Consider the following 16,123-nt stretch of genomic DNA (forward strand, 5'->3'; position numbering starts at 1 on the left):
GGTAATGCTGCATCTTTAAAAATTTCTCGGATGCCACCAAACTCCTGTCTCCGGACTCCGGTCGGGGAGAAACTACAACTAATCCCTGCTAACAGTTCCAGTCTCATCCACATCCACATCCATATCCGCATCCCCTTCAACGCTCGCTGTCTATTTTCGTGCCACTTTTGGCCAAAGCTGCTGGAGTGGATTTTGGCACCATTGGCACTGGTAACCTGCATATTTAATGACAATCCCCACCAGCCCGGGACGTGTTCGAGTGCCAAGTGCCTGCGAGTGGGCGTTGTCGACTGGCCCCACTTTTCCTGGCACACTGACAGGACTGGAAACAAAGGCCGGAGAGGCCGGAGACCCCGGCGGATATCAGTTGGGTATGCCAAATGTGCGAAGCACTCGGACCAGTTTCCAAGTAATTACTATCTTATCGAATGCCATGTCGCGGGTGGCCTATAAAAGTAGAGGAATTGCCGGCAATCGGGCAAAGAGTTAAGTGCCAGCAACATGTCCGGAATCCCACCAGCCACCTTCACCGTAATCGCAGGTAGTGCTGCCCACAATCGGCGGCGCAAGAATCAGAATCGGGAACATAGCCAGCAGAAGAATTCGACCAGTGAGCATATGGAATTCGCAGTCAAAGTGCGATCAAACATAAACCTTAACAATTTCCAGAGACTGAAGCACAGACGACGGGGTCGAAGACAAATAGTTGCCACATTGCTTAGATATAGTAACTATCTTATCTGTACAAGGATTTAACGCATGAAAATACATTTCCCATGACATAAACACCGAGTATAAATGGGCCGAACAAAGCACTTGGGGTTTCAGTTAATGGGCCAAACGAAGACGAGACGGAATAATTATCGACAAAATGAAAACGACCATTGTGGAGGAGAGGAGTGTGAATGAAACGATTGAAACGATAGCCACGAGCAGTGGCTCCGTCCAGGAGACCATCGAGATCGTCAATATCAATGGCTCTGTAGCTCCCAAGCAGCGTCACCATCATCACCATCACAGGCATCACCATCACCACGAAAGGCAGGAGAATGTTGAAGTTGTGGCTACAGAGGAGGTGATTCTTGTGGAGAACGCCCCGAAATCAAGGAAGCACCACCACCACAAGCAGAGGACCTCTCCACCACCGCCCCTGCCGCAAACTTCACCACCATTCCTCACGCCCACCGAAGAAGTGGGTTTCAATGTGGTGTGGGAACCCCAGGCGTTTTGGAACCAGCCCTCGCCCAATCCCTCCACCGATCTAGATCTCTCTCCGGAGAACGAGGCTGTGGATGCAGCTGAGACTTTGAACACTACTTCAGCTTCCGATGAATTCACCACTGTGGTGTGGCAATCGGAGACAAAGGAGTCCATTAGGGAAACACAAAAGCACACAAGAGTGGTCGAGGAAGAAATAATAATTGATCAATTGGACCCACCACCCTACGCACCACCTCCACTCCAAGTGCAAACAGGATTCTTTCCAGTGGCTCAGCAGCCTCCACTTTCGCCCATCGCTGAAGTGGTACAAACAGATGTGTTGGTGGAATCGGTGGAGGCTCCACTGCCACCCACAGGCTATATTCCCAGAATCAATCTTAAGCCAACAGAGACTATTGTGGAGAGTGTCGAGGTCATCGTGCCCGCACAGGTTCAACAAGAGCCGGAGTTCATTCCGCAGCCGGGATTTGTGGCCAGAATTGTGGAGAACATAGAAGTGGCTGCAGCCTCGAATTTCACACAGGTGGCAGCTCGAAAGAGTTACTATCCTCGGCCGGATTTGGTGGAGACGATTGTGGATGATATCGAAGTGGTTAAATATGATGCTCCTGTTCAGAGTGGCTATATTCCCGGAAATGTTGCAGTGGAATCGATTGTGGAAAATATAGAAACTGACTCTCCGTTTCTTCTTCCAGCCAATGGATTTGATACTGATGAGTCGATAGTGGAGAACATTCAAGTCTCGACAGATTTAGATGATTCTCCATTTCTGCTTCCAGCTGATGGCTTTGACACTGAGCCAGTCTGTGCGGAATCAATTGTTGAAAATATTGAAGTCACACCCTCTGAACCTGTCCAGCAAATATCAGTTGAAAGTGTTGTTCCTGCAGGCTTTGTCGAATCTGCGGTGGAGAACATACAAGTCATTGAAGAGGAAGATCCCCCATTTCTACTGCCCGTAAATGACTTTACCCCTCAGACAGGCAATGTGGAATCTATCATAGAGAATATAGAAGTAACTACGCAAGTGGAGCCCACCCTAAGACCATCAGTACAAGTTAAAAATCTACCTCGATCTGGATTCGTGGAGTCTATTGTAGAAAGCATTGAAGTCACTGAAGAGGTAGATCCTCCAAGGCCTGCAATTCCAAATGATTTGGGAACACAGAGCGGTCTAGTAGAATCGATAGTGGAAAACATGGAAGTCGCAGAAATAGTGGATTCACAAGCTCCGGCTCCACCACAAAATGGATTTGTGGAGTCGGTAGTAGAACGCATTGAAGTCACTGAAGAAGTTGTACCTCCAATGCGACCACCACTTCCACTTAGCTATCCTCCTCGCTCAGGATTCGTAGAATCGATCGTGGAGAACATAGAAATCGAACAAGTTACACCTCCCTATCAACCTCCTCAGCAAATCGACATTGTTCCTCAAACTGGTTTTGTAGAAACTGTTGTAGAGGATATAGACATTGAAGAATCTACTCTAGCGCCAATACAAAATGGATATGCACCCCAAGGCGAAGTAGTTGAGACAATTGTCGAAGAGGTGGAAGTAGTACCCGATCCACCACGTCAATCAATAGTGACAACCGATTTTGTGCCACGTGCAAGTTTGGTGCAAGAACTGGTTGTGGAATCCCTGGAGGTCACACCAACATCATCGCCTCCACCCGAACGGTTTCCATTTATATCCAGAGAGAGCCTAATCGTAGCTGATGATTATGTGGAGGTGGAGGAAGTCACCCCTTACAATACGGCACCACATAGTCCAATAGTGGAAGTGGAAAGGTTGAGTGAAGCCGAGGCTTATGTGGAGATTAGTGAAGTTACCCCAGTTAATACTCCACCAAGTAGCCCACCTCCACCTCAGAGGCCCATTGAAGTGGGTTACCTCCCCAGACCCAGCTTAGCTGAAACGGCGGTGGTTGTGGCATCACTAGAGGTAACTCCAACTCCTACACCGCCACCAAGCCCACCCCTGAAACTCAGAATACCACCATCCAATCAGATACCTTCGGAGGTGATTGTGGAGTCAGTGGACGTCACACCAGTGCCATCTCCACCATCCAAGCCGCCAGCAAAACCACTTAATAGTTTCATACTAACTGATCTGGTTATCGATGATCCTCCTTTCGTAGAGGTGGTGGAAAGGGAAGTGGTTGTGGAGTCCGCAAACAATGGCCAAGTAACTGAGGTTATCGAAGTCACGGAAGAGATTATACAGCCCGTCACACCCATCGCAACTGTTTTGGTGGGTGAGGTATCCGAGCAAAACAGCGACAAATTCGGCAAGCGATATTCCGTAAGTGCGGCACTAGCTGATGGACAGCAGCAGCAGCAGCAGGAGCAGGGAAAACCGGAAACGAATCAGCCAACCCCGATCCAAAAACGAGATATACCCACCGAACCACCGAAGCGTAGATGTTGCCACTGTAAATGCACCATTTCCTAAATCAGAGGTCAGGGGCTTTCCCCAAGGCAAGTGAATCAGAACCAACCCATTACACATCATATCATACTCTAGAAATCTTATCAATAACTGGGTGTTTTTCTTATCAGCCTGGGAATGTAAGCTCCACCTATCGCATATCTAATCAGCGAAAACAGAAGCCCCCCAAAAAAAATCACAGTAATTGATAGTTAATTACCGGCGGACACTCGAGGAAATAGCGTAGATAAGTGGCAAACTCAAGAACCCAATCGACCCGAAAGTGCTGGTCAGTCAGTCAGTAGTTAGCCAACGGTCGAGATGCCACCCCCAGGACGCGGATACGGTGGGCCACCTCCACGGGGTCCCGGAATCGCCTACGGACCACCGCCACCTCGAGTAAATGTCGGCATCAATATCGGCGGACCACCGCGTCCTCCGCCCATCGGCGTGGGCATCGGCTTTGCACCGCCACCCGTGGTGGTTGCACCACCGCCACCAACTGTGATCGTCGGAGCACCACCTCCACCGCCCATGGTCGTGATGCCACCGCCACGACCCACCGTTGTGGTGGGTGGCCAGGCTCCGGTGGCCACTGTGTATGCCCAGCCCCAGGGAGAGGTTTTCTGCTGCACGATTCTCTGACGGAAAATTGGAAATGAACCACTGCGCTTCTGTATAGAATTATTCACTACGTGTATACGCCTTAAATTAGTAAAATAAAATAGTTTACTCATAGAAAAGTCCTCACTCCACGTTCGATTAAAGTTCGCAATGCCTTGAAAGACATATAAATGCAATCAAAAATCAATATCAATGTGTGTTATTTTAATTTTTGAAGTGTGAACCAATGAAAGTATTAATAAAATGTATGCAAACCATAATTGTATATTTCGACCAACTGCATAAATATAATTAACTGCTCCCCTGACGATTTTTCCATGGCATTTCCATGACCCATGCAAATGTGAAATAATCACATTGAAGCATGACAAACTTCAAACAATTGTCTGTTTAAATATGCAATTTAAGCAAACCAATTAAAATATTAATATCAATTTGCCGTCGCTTTCCGATTGGGAAAACTAATTCACTTCGGGTCGGAGAGCAATTTCCTCGTCACATGTCCAAAGGCTGAGTCACAGTCGGTTTATTGAGCTCCGGAAATGCAAATTGCGCCTCAAACAACATTTACTTAATACATTTTGATGTGCTCATCTAACGGTAATTGCCGTGAACATGATCGAAGCAAATTGTCGCTAATAACTTCCATGTTCCCAGCAAGAAAAGTCATCGCAAACTCCACCAGGCCCAGGCAGAGCGAAGGCAGAAAGGGAATTTGAGTATGGAAAATGCTGTATGTAATTTCAATTTGAGAATTTTCCTCATTATTTTCGTTGGGCCCATGGCGCTGGGCGCCGCCTTCACTGGGTATTTCAATATTTTTTGCCAATTTATTTGCGCTTCTCCACCCCAATGTTGCTCAACGTTGTTCGGAGTTGAGTTTCTGGGCCTGTTCGTCTGCCTTTTGATTTTTTATTATTATTTGCGCGATTTTGCACGCGGCGTGTGTATGCAAATAAACGAAAAACTGCAGGAAACAAAACACGGAAGTTGCCCAGGAAGGAAGGCAGGAAGGAAGGAAGCCAGGCAGCGCCACAGCCAAACGTCGTCTGCCAAATGGGAACTTCGGCGGATTGTGGTTCGCGCGTGGGTCCTACAGAAAACAAAAAAAAAAAAAAGCCCGAAAAAGGGAAAAACCTCATGGGTTCCATGGCATAGGAGTCTCCGATTTCGCGTTCCGGGCTTTTTGGACTCTTTGGGCCCTGTGTCTGTCAGCCAGAGCAACACGGCACGAAGGCTGGCTGGATGGCTGGCAAAAGGCAAATTTAAATTGAAATTTTCCACAGTTGATGTGCTGAAATAACAAACGTGAGCAGCCAGCGCGCACACCTTTGAAAATCTAAGAGACGGAGGCACACGGGTCGTATGTGTAATGTGCCAGTCTCTTAGCGTCGGCAAGTTAAGCTACTCTAGTAGAGCAAATTATGAGGGTGGAATATATATACAGCTGAGTTAAAGCTTACTAAGCAAACACGCTGCGTGAAGTTTAGCAATTTAGAGATTAATAAAACTACAACGTTAATTGAGAAACTCTCTGTATAGTATAATAAGTATAATGTGTATAATTTGATAACAGCCCGTCTTATATTTTTTTAAATTTTATAAAGCAAACTCAACGAGCCCTTTCACGTTTTGCACTTGCAGCTACAGCAGCAACAACAGCCTGCAGCCGGCACCTGGTCAGGTGGTCAGTGTGGTGCCGAAAAACGACAAGCATGCGATCCTGCAGAGCATCGCCAGCAGCTATCGGCGTGCCGCAGATGCTGGTGATTCGAACGCCTCCAATCCGACACCATTCGCCGCCGGTGGTGGGGGTGGTGGCAAGGCTGGTGGTGCGGTGGGCGGTGCTGCCACCCGCAGGCGGAGCTCCGCGCAGCGTCGTCGTGACTGTCGCGTGAGCCACTGGTCCGAGTGGACGGCCTGCAGCAAAAGCTGCGGCGTCGGCGAGATGCATCGCTACCGCAAGGTCATAAAGCACGGCAAGAGGGGCGGACGACAGTGCCCGGCGCTCCAGCAGTCCAAGTGGTGCGGCACCGAGCGCAACTGTCACGGGTCGCAGAGCTACTTTAATTGGTGAGTATTGAGTGTGCCCCGCGTCGGAAAAGTCAATCAAATTAGTCTTGCACTGAAACCAATTACAGTTCATTAAATGAATTGAATTTATATGAATTGGAAATCATTTCAATTGCACTTTTAAGCCAAAGTGTATTCGTTGTTTTAGTGAAAAATGTATTCACAAATATTTCATTACGCCATATCGTAAAGGGAAGTCTATCGTTTTTACATAGATAACCCAAAAAATCCGTAATAAATTGATGACTTATATTTTATACTTTTTACTGACTCACCCCGCAAGTATATGTACAAATAAAATATATACATATATCCGGTTCGATTTCAGGTCCGATTCCGACACATGAACGAGCCATTAGGAGGAGGAGGAGGAAGAGGCGCAGGCGATATAAATATAATTTTAATTTAAGGCGTAAGAATTGCTTTTTCTGTGTGAACAAGAAAGACCAGCCAGGCAAGGAGTTAGGAGTGTGGATCATCCCGCAAGGAGATTTTAATTTAACTTTACATTATCAAATGACATTGATTTTAAAGCAGACGGCAGAGACTTCAATTAAAAATGGATTAAATTAGAGGCGACGATGGGGAAGACTACTGACAATATTAAAAACACATGAAGGATTTAGACACAGGACACAGAGGATTGGAGTCATTCGTCCTGCGGATGTCGATTCAAACATTCTTATGTTTATGTGTTCACATTAATTTCATTTTTTTTTTTTTCGTTGCTTTAGCTCTAAATAATATGTAAAAAAAATCATCATAAAATATAAAAAAATTAAACAAAAAAAAAACATTGAACAGTAGACGTACAAAGTTTAGAAAGCAAATCAAAGTAAACAAGAAGCGTGAAAATTTGCATACCCAAACAAGGAAAAATGGAAACAAAACCAAATGAAAAACCAAACACAACACACTTGAACCTATAAGCGTGGAGCCAAAGTGTGTTGTTCAGCAACTAAGCTAATATTAGATGTAAACTAAGCTAACTAATAACTTAAAATGGATTGCAATAAAAGTCAACCCCCAAAAGAACTCACCCGAACTAAAATTGTAATCAAAAGAAATCTTTAGAATGTACAATCTTTTTTAAGGAGGAAGGTATGGTTGCAGTCAATAACTAAATGCTTTGCAATGGAAATTTAGCAATATGAATTTCCCAACTACAAAATGTGTATTATAAAATCATTTATTCAGAATTTGGAAGGATTTAACCAAAACATCACCAGTAAAAAAGTCAATAATACTTGTTTACGTATCAAATGAGAGAACTAGAAGAGCCTAAGCTATATTGTAAGATAAATCCCAGGTTCCACGCAGGACAACCAATAAATATTGCAAATTCCAGCAATCCGATTCCTCAGTGGGCCTTCCTGTTGCGGCATTTGATAAGCCAGGGCAGCAGGAGCTTCAGAATTCCGGAGCTTATGAGGCATAAGCCCGCCAAGCAGAAGGCAGCTGTATAGTTTCCCGTAATGCCCACCATTTTGCCGGCAATCGTAGTCCCAATAAAGGCGCCCATTCCCATGGCCAAAGAGGTAATCCCAAAGGCGTTGGTCAGCTTCGAAAGTCCCAGGTACTTTACGTATATAAGACCTCTGAGTGTGGAAAAAACAGCTATGATATGGAAATAAAAAAGGTAGTATTGCGGAATGCTTAATCAAGATGTAAGGTAAGTAAATGTACACACCTGGCGCTACAGCATAGGACATGCCGTAGAGGAACTGGAACCAAATCAAGTTCTGTCCGTAGAAGGCGCTTATTAAAACGGAAAGCCCACCGAAAACCAGACCGCTGCCACAAAGTTTGAGGGTCCAAGTGCGCCTTTTGTAGGCGAGGATGCCAAGGATGTTCCTCAGCACCAGATTACTAATTCCGATAATGGGACCGATCATACGGGCATATTCGACGGGAATCGTGGTACGTGCAGAGGAGTAAACGAAGGGTATATTAAAGCCCATCGGGTACAGAAGGGCGGAGGCCACCAGAATCTGGAACTCGAACTGTTTCAGCAGATGGTAGTCGAATAGTTTGAGCAGAGTGAGCATAAACCGGCTATTCCTACAGGAAGTTTTCTTTTTCGGTTGTTCCTCAGACCATCTACGTACACTATGGGTGCGTCTATGCTCTCTGGAAGTGCCATCCCCTTCACCATCCGCATTTATATTCTTGATGCCATAGTTCACTTGCTGGGTCTGAGTTACAGTTGGTAGTGTTAAGTTCAAGTTTAAGAACATTTATACAACATATAGTAGAACACTTACGTTCTTATCCGATCCCATTAGGTGGAATTCCTTGCCCTCGAGGTTCTCCTTGCTGTGCGGCTTGTCGTAGTCGGCGGGACCCGTGTAGAAGAGATCCTCCCGCTCCAAGGGTGCCGGCCGGATCAGCAGATTGTGTTCATCCTCGTTTTGGGGCTTCTTCCGCCGCTTTCCACAACAGTTCGTGCAGCAGGGGCAGAACTTGGCGCACCCGTGCTTCTTAGGTGGTGGCTCATATTCACTTAGCATACTCCGGCTGCCAGCGGTCGCCGTGGATAGACGTAGATAGTCTTGCACATAGAAGTTGCCGTAATACTCATCCGAACTGCTTTCCAAATTATCAGGGAAATGGTACAAGCCCACCTGCGTGGGTGCCACCTCCACGTAGGCGACCACCATCAGCAGGATCAGCATTATCAGGCCCGCCTGCGTGCGCAGCATGTTCCTCCACCCGATGATCGGGACCAGCCAGCTGTTGAGGAACGTGAAGAGGACTATACCCGCTCCACCACCGCTGCAGGAAAACCCATTGGCCATCGGACGATACCGCTCAAAGTAGTAGCCCACGATCAGCTGCGAGCTCGCCCAGATCATGCTCAAAGTAATACCACCTGTGCAGGCTGGTGTTATTATTCATCAGATATCAGTGATAGCCATCTATCATGAACCTACCAAGGACGCTGTAAAAGAAGATCAGCATGGTCAAGCTCACGCTCCAGCTGGAGGCCAGTATGGTGGATGCGGAACACAGGACTCCAGCGATGGCTACTTTGCGGAATCCAAAACGATTTATCAGAATGGCAGAGAAGGCTCCGCTAGTGAAGTAGCAACCGATCTGCACACTGGCCACAAATGTAACCGACGATGAGGTCACACCCAAATCCTTGGCAATGGATGGCAACAAGACCCCGATGGTAAATATAAGACCATCGATTATCAACTGGGCGAGGAAGGACAACACCATGATGACCCAGCCAAATCCGCCGTCCGGTGGTATCACCATATAGATCTGTGAATCACACGAGTCATTCGTTTCTCAATTGACCACCATTAGCATTAGTGAATGGCACACTCACTTACAAAAACCATACCGGAGCCCAGTCGTTTTCCACCGCGGTTCAGTTCAAAGGACTCCCTCGTCATTCTACTTTCTGTGTCCCACGATTGCCTGCGCATCTGATTTTCCGCGTCGTATTCGTTGAAAGATTTCGGCGAGTCGGTCAATTGTACTGTAGTCACATTAAACGTGAGAGCCGTATCCTTTTGAAAGACTTCCCTGGTTATAACGTATGAATCCTCGGAATCGTATTTCGGATTCAAGGGCGCTCCTGTAAAAAGGCTACAGTTTTAGTGAAAAGAAAGGTTCCTCAACTTCAAACACATGGCTGAAAGTGGTTTAAGTCCGCTTTCAATCGATGGGCAATTTTTGCAGAAAAACATAATTAAATCTTCCAAACTTAGGCAGGCATCACTAGGATAACTTACTCTTTTTATAAAACTTTTCCGTTTTGGTAATGAGTGGTTCTTCCCTATCATATTCTTCCGTATAGCTAGTGAAGCTCTGGATGGAAGACACCTCATCTGTGTTCGTGAAAGAATCATCATCATTATGCCTGTTTGAAGCGGAAGATGGTCGAAGACTGGGCAAACGTGACAAGCGATTCTCCGACGGTTTTCTGGCGGTGCTAACCCTGTTGTCTTTCCCAACTTTTGGTTCCACGAACGGCACCTCGGATATGGGCTCAATGGGACTCTGTTGTGAATTAGCTGGCTTGCTTTCCGCAGACTCAGGTTCTTTTGGGGCCGCCACAAGGATATGGGGAAATCTTCTAAAAGGAAGCTTGGGATGAAAAGTAGTATTAAAATTTTCGTAGAACGAAGACAAGTCTACTTCACTCCACTGCGACTGGCTGGGGGAGAAGAATGAAGTGCTTTCATTCAGGATATCCGTCTGATCTGTGCCGACTGCCACACTGACCATTTGTGGTCGCGTGTTCCGCGTATTCCGCGTGTCATACTGATAGATGGATGAGGATTGAACCGAGAAATCCAGCCTGGACAGAGATTGAGATCTCAAGCTGCTTCCACTTGGCTGTGCAGCGGCGGTCTTGTGCTCATCTTGGCTGCTGGGAAAGCTGAAACACAGAGGGATTCGCTCGGGATGAGCGCCTTGGATGGGCGAACAGACTCACTCACCTCCGCCTACGATTCCTACTCATTTTTCGACTCTGTCGCAGAGTGTTCCTGACATCTTTCACAAATCTCTCTGCGTCTCGACCCGAACCCAATGCACAGTGGCTGGCTACGTGGCTGGCTACGTGTCTGGCTGCAATATGAGAAACGCCAGCAACAAGAAGGGGATTCATGGGGATTCTTGGGATTCGTGGGATTCGGGAACTGTCGCCAGACATTAGCTGCTCCTGGCTACCAAATGCTGCCATGGCTGCCATAGCTGCCAGGCGAGCGTGACAGACAGACTTGGTAGTTGCTGGTTGGTGACCCCCAGTTGCTTCTCCTCCACTTTTGACCCACTGCAACTGTTACTTTTAAGCCATCGACATCGCCAACTCCTTTCGCCTGGCGAATCCCTACTGCCACAAACCGATCCCAGCACCGTTCCACCCGCTTGCCTGTTTATTTTGGGGCCGAAACAAAATTGCATCAGTGCAATTTCATTGATTGTAAGTAAATGAAATCATTCCTTAGTCGTCTGAGTTTTGCACAGAGAGACTGCAGACTGCAGTGGAGCGGGCCAAAGTGCATCTCAGCTTTTGGGGGCAGTAACTTCATTGGCAGTCACTCAAAGGCAACAAGAGATGAAGTATTGGGGTCGACTGATTTCCCCCAGTTGATTAAATGGAAAGTGATGCTGAGCTATTGAATTGAAGGAAGTCGGGCAATGCTTTATGGAAACTTTAACTAAGCCAGCGCCGAGCTTTCGCAAAATGAATTACAAACAGAATGCACTAATTAATTAGCGTAAAGGCCAACAAACTTTTCGACCAGCCACTTGAGCTGTGCCTTACCCCGTGAATTTTTCCTGTTTTCCCGCGGGGCAGCGCCGATTGCAGCGTCTATTTTTCCTGGCCAACAACTCTATGGGGAATTTGTTTTTTTTCGAAAAGGTTCGCTCGTACGTGCTCGTTTTTTATGGCCCACGTTGTGTTTTCCGATTTTTCGTTTCTTTTTTTTTTTTTCCCTGAGCGCCTTGAAATCGAGACGGCCAAAAGATTGCGCTGCCAAATTGTTAACAGCAATTGACCCAATTTTATGGGGGCCCTCATGCATGGCCACTCTCGGACGGCAGTGACTCCAATGAAAATAGCGGCGTAAAAGCGAAAACTGCCCCGAGAACAGCGAGCGGCGACCAACGCGGCGTATACTTATTCTAGTGGACTTCTGTTGTTTTTTTTTTTCAAATGGGGGCAGCTTTGCATGTATATATATATTTTTTTTCGTTTTTTTTTTTTTTTTTTTTTTTTTTGGGCTTTGTCGTTTGGATGGCTGCGCACTGTTTGCATTTAACTTGCAAACAAGCTGGGGCAAAAATTCGTAAAGTGAAGGTTGCGTTTTCTATTTTTTCTTTATTGTTATTGGCCTGGAAATCAAGGCAGCTGGACATTGCAATTCGCTGGCATCGAATCCATTCGCAATTAACTCCAGAACAAACAAGGAAAATCCATTTGGTCCGTGGCCCGGAAAGGGCTCCATTCACGACAGCATTCGTGAAATACTCTTCAATCTGGGCAATCCATAGAGAAGAAGTTGTTATTGTTGAAATATAAATGAAATGAAGCCCATCAAGGCGGCCGTGGATTAGGTTTCCGTCCAACTATTGGGTAAGCCCCTCGGTGTTGCTCAGATCTAAGTAGAAGCTTCGCCTGTACAGACCTAAATTTCGTGTCCCTCAACCTGCCACAGCACCGGTTCCAATCCCAATCCAAAACCTCCGTTCAGTTATGTTTCTGGCCAAAAGTTCCGCCGTATTTCGTCCGCAGCTCTTTAATGAAGCGAAGGCACTAGTTAAGTCCCAGTTTCAGGCTTTTTCGCAGATCGAGCGACGTTTTGCTCACTCCGACGACAGGTGCGCCAACAAGAAGAGCAGGAAATGCGAGCAGAATCCACCCAAGGGTGTTGGGTTGCCCCCAGGACGACGACACTCTCACTCGGATGGCGGCAATGATAAGTGCGCGAAGAAGCGAAAGGAGGAGAAGAAGTGCGAGAAGTTCGTCTCCCAGAACGCCAAAAAGCCGGAATGCAAGCCGCCCCTGGTCCAAAAGCCCAAATACTACAGGCAACTGAATCCCTGCAAGACGGACAAGGAGCTGTCCGAGCTGCATCCCAAGTATCTGGGTGTGTGGGGTCGATGCGACATACCCTACAAGCCGGAGCCCGAGTGCCTGGATCCCTGTGATTTGGCCGAGCGTTTGGATGACAAGTACTACAAGCCCAGCAAATCCCTGGACCGCAAGTTCGACCAGTACTGGGTGGAGTGCTTCTTCCGGAAACAGAAGCGCTGCTGCCGCAAAGTTGCACCCGAGCGCACCTACCGCGTGATACGCAACAAGTGCGCTGCCGCTCCCAAGAAGACCAACTGTTTCACCGTCAATCCCATGCCCTGCAAACAGGAGGCCAAGGTCGGCCCCTGTCCCAAGCTCCAGCTCTGCGAGTGTCCAACGGCCACGGCCGAGATCAATTGTAAGCTGGTGCGCAGGCACACCAGATGCCGGCGTCGCGCCTGCCAGTATCCCAGCTTCTCGGAGTGCCAGCACGAGGAGCTGAACACCTCCAGACCCATAGAGTGCCGCTGCCTGGAGGTGCCACCCACCTGTCTCGTCTACCGACACGCTCTCCTGGACCGTCGTCTACCCTGTGAACCGCTGAAGCCGCGCGACTCATGTTAGAGGAGTTGGACTTTGGATTAGGGAACCCATTCATGGTGCTTCAACTATAGGCAGATAAATTACTAGTGCTAACAAAAGATACGAAATTTTTGGTGAAATAAATGTTGCCCTATGATCACTTTAAAGCGATTGTATTTAGTTTATGGGGGTTGATTAGAGGTCAAAAGGAGCATCAATGTAAACGCCGTTAGGTGGCGCCCAAGAGCTTAACTGACTTCTTTCCTTCAATGAGAGTAACAGGTATTTTATAGTCGACATACTCGTCTATAGCGTTCTTTTCACTTTTTCATTTGAGTATATTTATATAAACTTTGGATCATAGATGCTGAATTTGGAATATACCGGTAAGTAGGCCTTGAAACGAAACGTCAACTGTTCTAGCCAGTTTCAGTTTCCTTCTGAATCATTCGTACACAGTTGTTCAAGTGGTAAACACGTCCAACACCTTTGCCTCCCAAAATCCAGGCTTCCGTTTTGGTTTCCGTTCAAAATTCCAGTTAAATTCAGTTAGGATGGGGGTGCTGCAGACCGTCCACCGTTCGCTGTTGATGCAGCACAAATTGGGATCGCTGACCATCAAGCGGACGTACGACACGGTGAAGAAGATGAACCTGCGTCGCCGGCGCTTGGAGCATCTGAAGGAGCTCAGAAAGCTAGATGAAATGTGCTACAAGGCGGCCAGTCGCAATGACAAGAAGTGCCATCCGCCGGTGATGCCGTTGCCCAAGGAAGAGTGCTTGGACGACCCATGTGCGGAGGCGGAGATGCCATCGGACCTGGAACACTATACGCCCAGTGACAAGGCCACGCGCAAGTATCAGCGCACCTGGTGCGAGTGCTATATGATACCCAAGGCGGCTGTCAAGGCCAGGAAGTGCTATCCGAATAGACCGCGGCGTAAGTTCGAGTGTCCGAGGGTTTCCGATGTCGAGTGCCGCTGGGATCCCCAGCCCTGTGATGACGAGAAGAAGAAGCCCGACATACTGATAGAGGTGCCGCGCATCGGAAAGTGGCCCTGCTGCAAGATCCCATCGCCAGGATGCCGCGATGGCCGTATACCGCCCTCCTGCGACGCTGGTCGCATTCCATCCTGCTGCAAGAAGCGACGCACCAAGTATCCCAGCTTCTCGGAGTGCAAGAAGGAACTGCTCGACGTCATCCCACCATGCGAGTGCGAGAAGAAAATCAACATGTGCGACGTATATGCATATTTTCGCCATAAGACACACTAACTTCGCGTCATAAAGGAGTTTGGAAGCCAAGGCGGTATAAGAACCCCACCTGGATGAGGAACAAGCCCCAAAATAAGCAATGAAAGTATGCGTAAAGTGGCTCGCATGTATTACCGTTCATAGTTCGTCTATGGGTTCATTTCTACAGAAAAAAGACTGACCCTCTAGCATTTGCCGCCTTTTACCTATCCCGATTGCCCATTGGATGCCATTTTAAAAGGTGACAAATTCAAAAATCTATTCCATTTCAAATATTGCTTTGATGTATGGGCTGAACGTTGTTGCTACGGCCATTAAAGTGATCAACTTGATTTCACAGATTACCAATCTGACGCGATTTTTGTGTTGCTATAGTATTGCATTGAGCGCGACTTTCCGGCATCCTTGATGGTTAATTCTTGGCAGACAGCGAGGTCCTTTTGCTGCACTGCCACGCCCCTCGTCCTAGTCCACCCACGCCCAATTCCACTATTCGCAGCTCTTTAGTTGGAGTGCTCTCCTGTGCAATTCCTAAAAGGGATTTGCATGCCGCTGAGATGTTTATCGCAAATTGTTGCCGTCGTCTGCATCGTGGAGGATGTTGTGACGATGTCGTCTGGCGGCGCACAAATGTCAACAGCACAAAGCTCTGACGTTTACATTGAAAGTCACTTTGGGCGCCAGGCAGCCAAACAGACAAACAGACAAACAGAGGGATCCTGGGATCCTGGCGTCCTGGTATCTTTGGTGGGAAGGGGGGGGAGGGAAGCCAAAGGAGGGCGATGGCTAATGAAAAGTGCCAACAAAATCCATTGCATTTTTATTTAAATGCAAATGTTTAGCCTGCCGGCAAGTGTTTAATTGTGGAGCCCGGGCATTGACAAGAAGGGCTCCTGAAAGGTCCTGGAAATGAGGATTTGCCACACATTCATCGTGTACGTTCGTTCGTTCGCCTGTTGTTTTAACCAAAGTATGCCCTGGAGTGACATTTCGTACAAATGAAATGTATGGCTGAAAAGTTGTCTATTTCTGTGCCCGGGCAAATAATTTTATTATAAAAGTTGTTTCTGCCCTTCTTTTTTTTTTTGTGGAAACTTGTGGCTTTCGTGAGTAATAGACACCATGTTTCTGTGGGTATTTTCGTAAGAGTAAATTCGCATGTAAGGAAAGTAGATTGAGATATATGTCAAGCAGAGTTGTGGTAAAAGTGTGAAGAGAAGCGTACTGAATGGAATGTATCCTACAAGAGTGTAAGAGCTAGGTTTAAGTTACTTTAATAATTCCAATTTAAATACCCTTCTAGTTTACTTATACTTGAACATATAAATTGGATATAGTTTTTGTCCCAAAAGAATTTTACCGATTATTCGCAACTTCTGCCTTCTTTTCTTTATGGAT

The 16,123-nt window shown here is 47.1% G+C and overlaps 6 protein-coding genes across 11 annotated transcripts in view; 5 read left to right on the plus strand and 1 right to left on the minus strand.

Moving 5' to 3' along the window:
- The window catches only part of LOC120445301, a 43,561-nt gene extending 36,180 nt beyond the window's left edge, over positions 1 to 7,381 (plus strand). Inside the window, exons 5-6 of the mRNA XM_039625610.2 lie at positions 5,921 to 6,349; positions 6,678 to 7,381. Of these exons, the coding sequence (XP_039481544.1) occupies positions 5,921 to 6,349; positions 6,678 to 6,696 (448 nt within the window). The 3' untranslated portion in view covers positions 6,697 to 7,381. The remainder of the gene's footprint in view (positions 1 to 5,920; positions 6,350 to 6,677) is intronic.
- On the plus strand, positions 825 to 3,917 carry LOC120445299 (titin). Its single transcript, XM_039625602.2, has 2 exons — positions 825 to 3,702; positions 3,784 to 3,917. The coding sequence occupies exon 1, from the start codon at positions 872 to 874 to the stop codon at positions 3,674 to 3,676; it is 2,805 nt and encodes a 934-aa protein (XP_039481536.1). The 5' UTR covers positions 825 to 871; the 3' UTR covers positions 3,677 to 3,702; positions 3,784 to 3,917.
- LOC120445302 (neural Wiskott-Aldrich syndrome protein) lies at positions 3,969 to 4,530 on the plus strand. Its single transcript, XM_039625611.2, has one exon. It carries the CDS (start codon positions 3,974 to 3,976, stop codon positions 4,295 to 4,297), a length of 324 nt encoding a protein of 107 aa, XP_039481545.1. The 5' UTR covers positions 3,969 to 3,973; the 3' UTR covers positions 4,298 to 4,530.
- Positions 7,382 to 7,522: 141 nt separating the features above from the next.
- Positions 7,523 to 10,947, minus strand: LOC120445300. Of its 6 annotated transcripts, XM_039625605.1 has the most exons (8): positions 10,807 to 10,946; positions 10,502 to 10,745; positions 10,096 to 10,450; positions 9,691 to 9,938; positions 9,283 to 9,619; positions 8,614 to 9,230; positions 8,040 to 8,544; positions 7,523 to 7,966 (listed from the first exon to the last, which is right to left on the minus strand). In XM_039625605.1, exons 1-8 carry the CDS (start codon positions 10,827 to 10,829, stop codon positions 7,710 to 7,712), a joined length of 2,586 nt encoding a protein of 861 aa, XP_039481539.1. In that variant the 5' UTR covers positions 10,830 to 10,946; the 3' UTR covers positions 7,523 to 7,709. The 6 variants fall into 6 exon arrangements, with proteins under 6 accessions (XP_039481539.1, XP_039481537.1, XP_039481538.1 ...); XM_039625603.1 differs by having other exon boundaries at positions 10,096 to 10,745; positions 10,807 to 10,947; XM_039625604.1 differs by having other exon boundaries at positions 8,614 to 9,221; positions 10,096 to 10,745.
- Positions 10,948 to 12,459: 1,512 nt separating this feature from the next.
- LOC120446689 lies at positions 12,460 to 13,639 on the plus strand. The gene has a single exon (XM_039627782.1). The coding sequence runs from the start codon at positions 12,570 to 12,572 to the stop codon at positions 13,512 to 13,514; it is 945 nt and encodes a 314-aa protein (XP_039483716.1). The 5' UTR covers positions 12,460 to 12,569; the 3' UTR covers positions 13,515 to 13,639.
- Positions 13,640 to 13,911: 272 nt separating this feature from the next.
- Positions 13,912 to 15,078, plus strand: LOC120446659. Its single transcript, XM_039627731.1, has one exon. It carries the CDS (start codon positions 14,027 to 14,029, stop codon positions 14,744 to 14,746), a length of 720 nt encoding a protein of 239 aa, XP_039483665.1. The 5' UTR covers positions 13,912 to 14,026; the 3' UTR covers positions 14,747 to 15,078.
- Positions 15,079 to 16,123: the final 1,045 nt, after the last annotated feature.

The sequence above is a fragment of the Drosophila santomea genome, chromosome 2R (genome assembly GCF_016746245.2).
Source record: "Drosophila santomea strain STO CAGO 1482 chromosome 2R, Prin_Dsan_1.1, whole genome shotgun sequence".
Classification (NCBI taxonomy): domain Eukaryota; kingdom Metazoa; phylum Arthropoda; class Insecta; order Diptera; family Drosophilidae; genus Drosophila; species Drosophila santomea.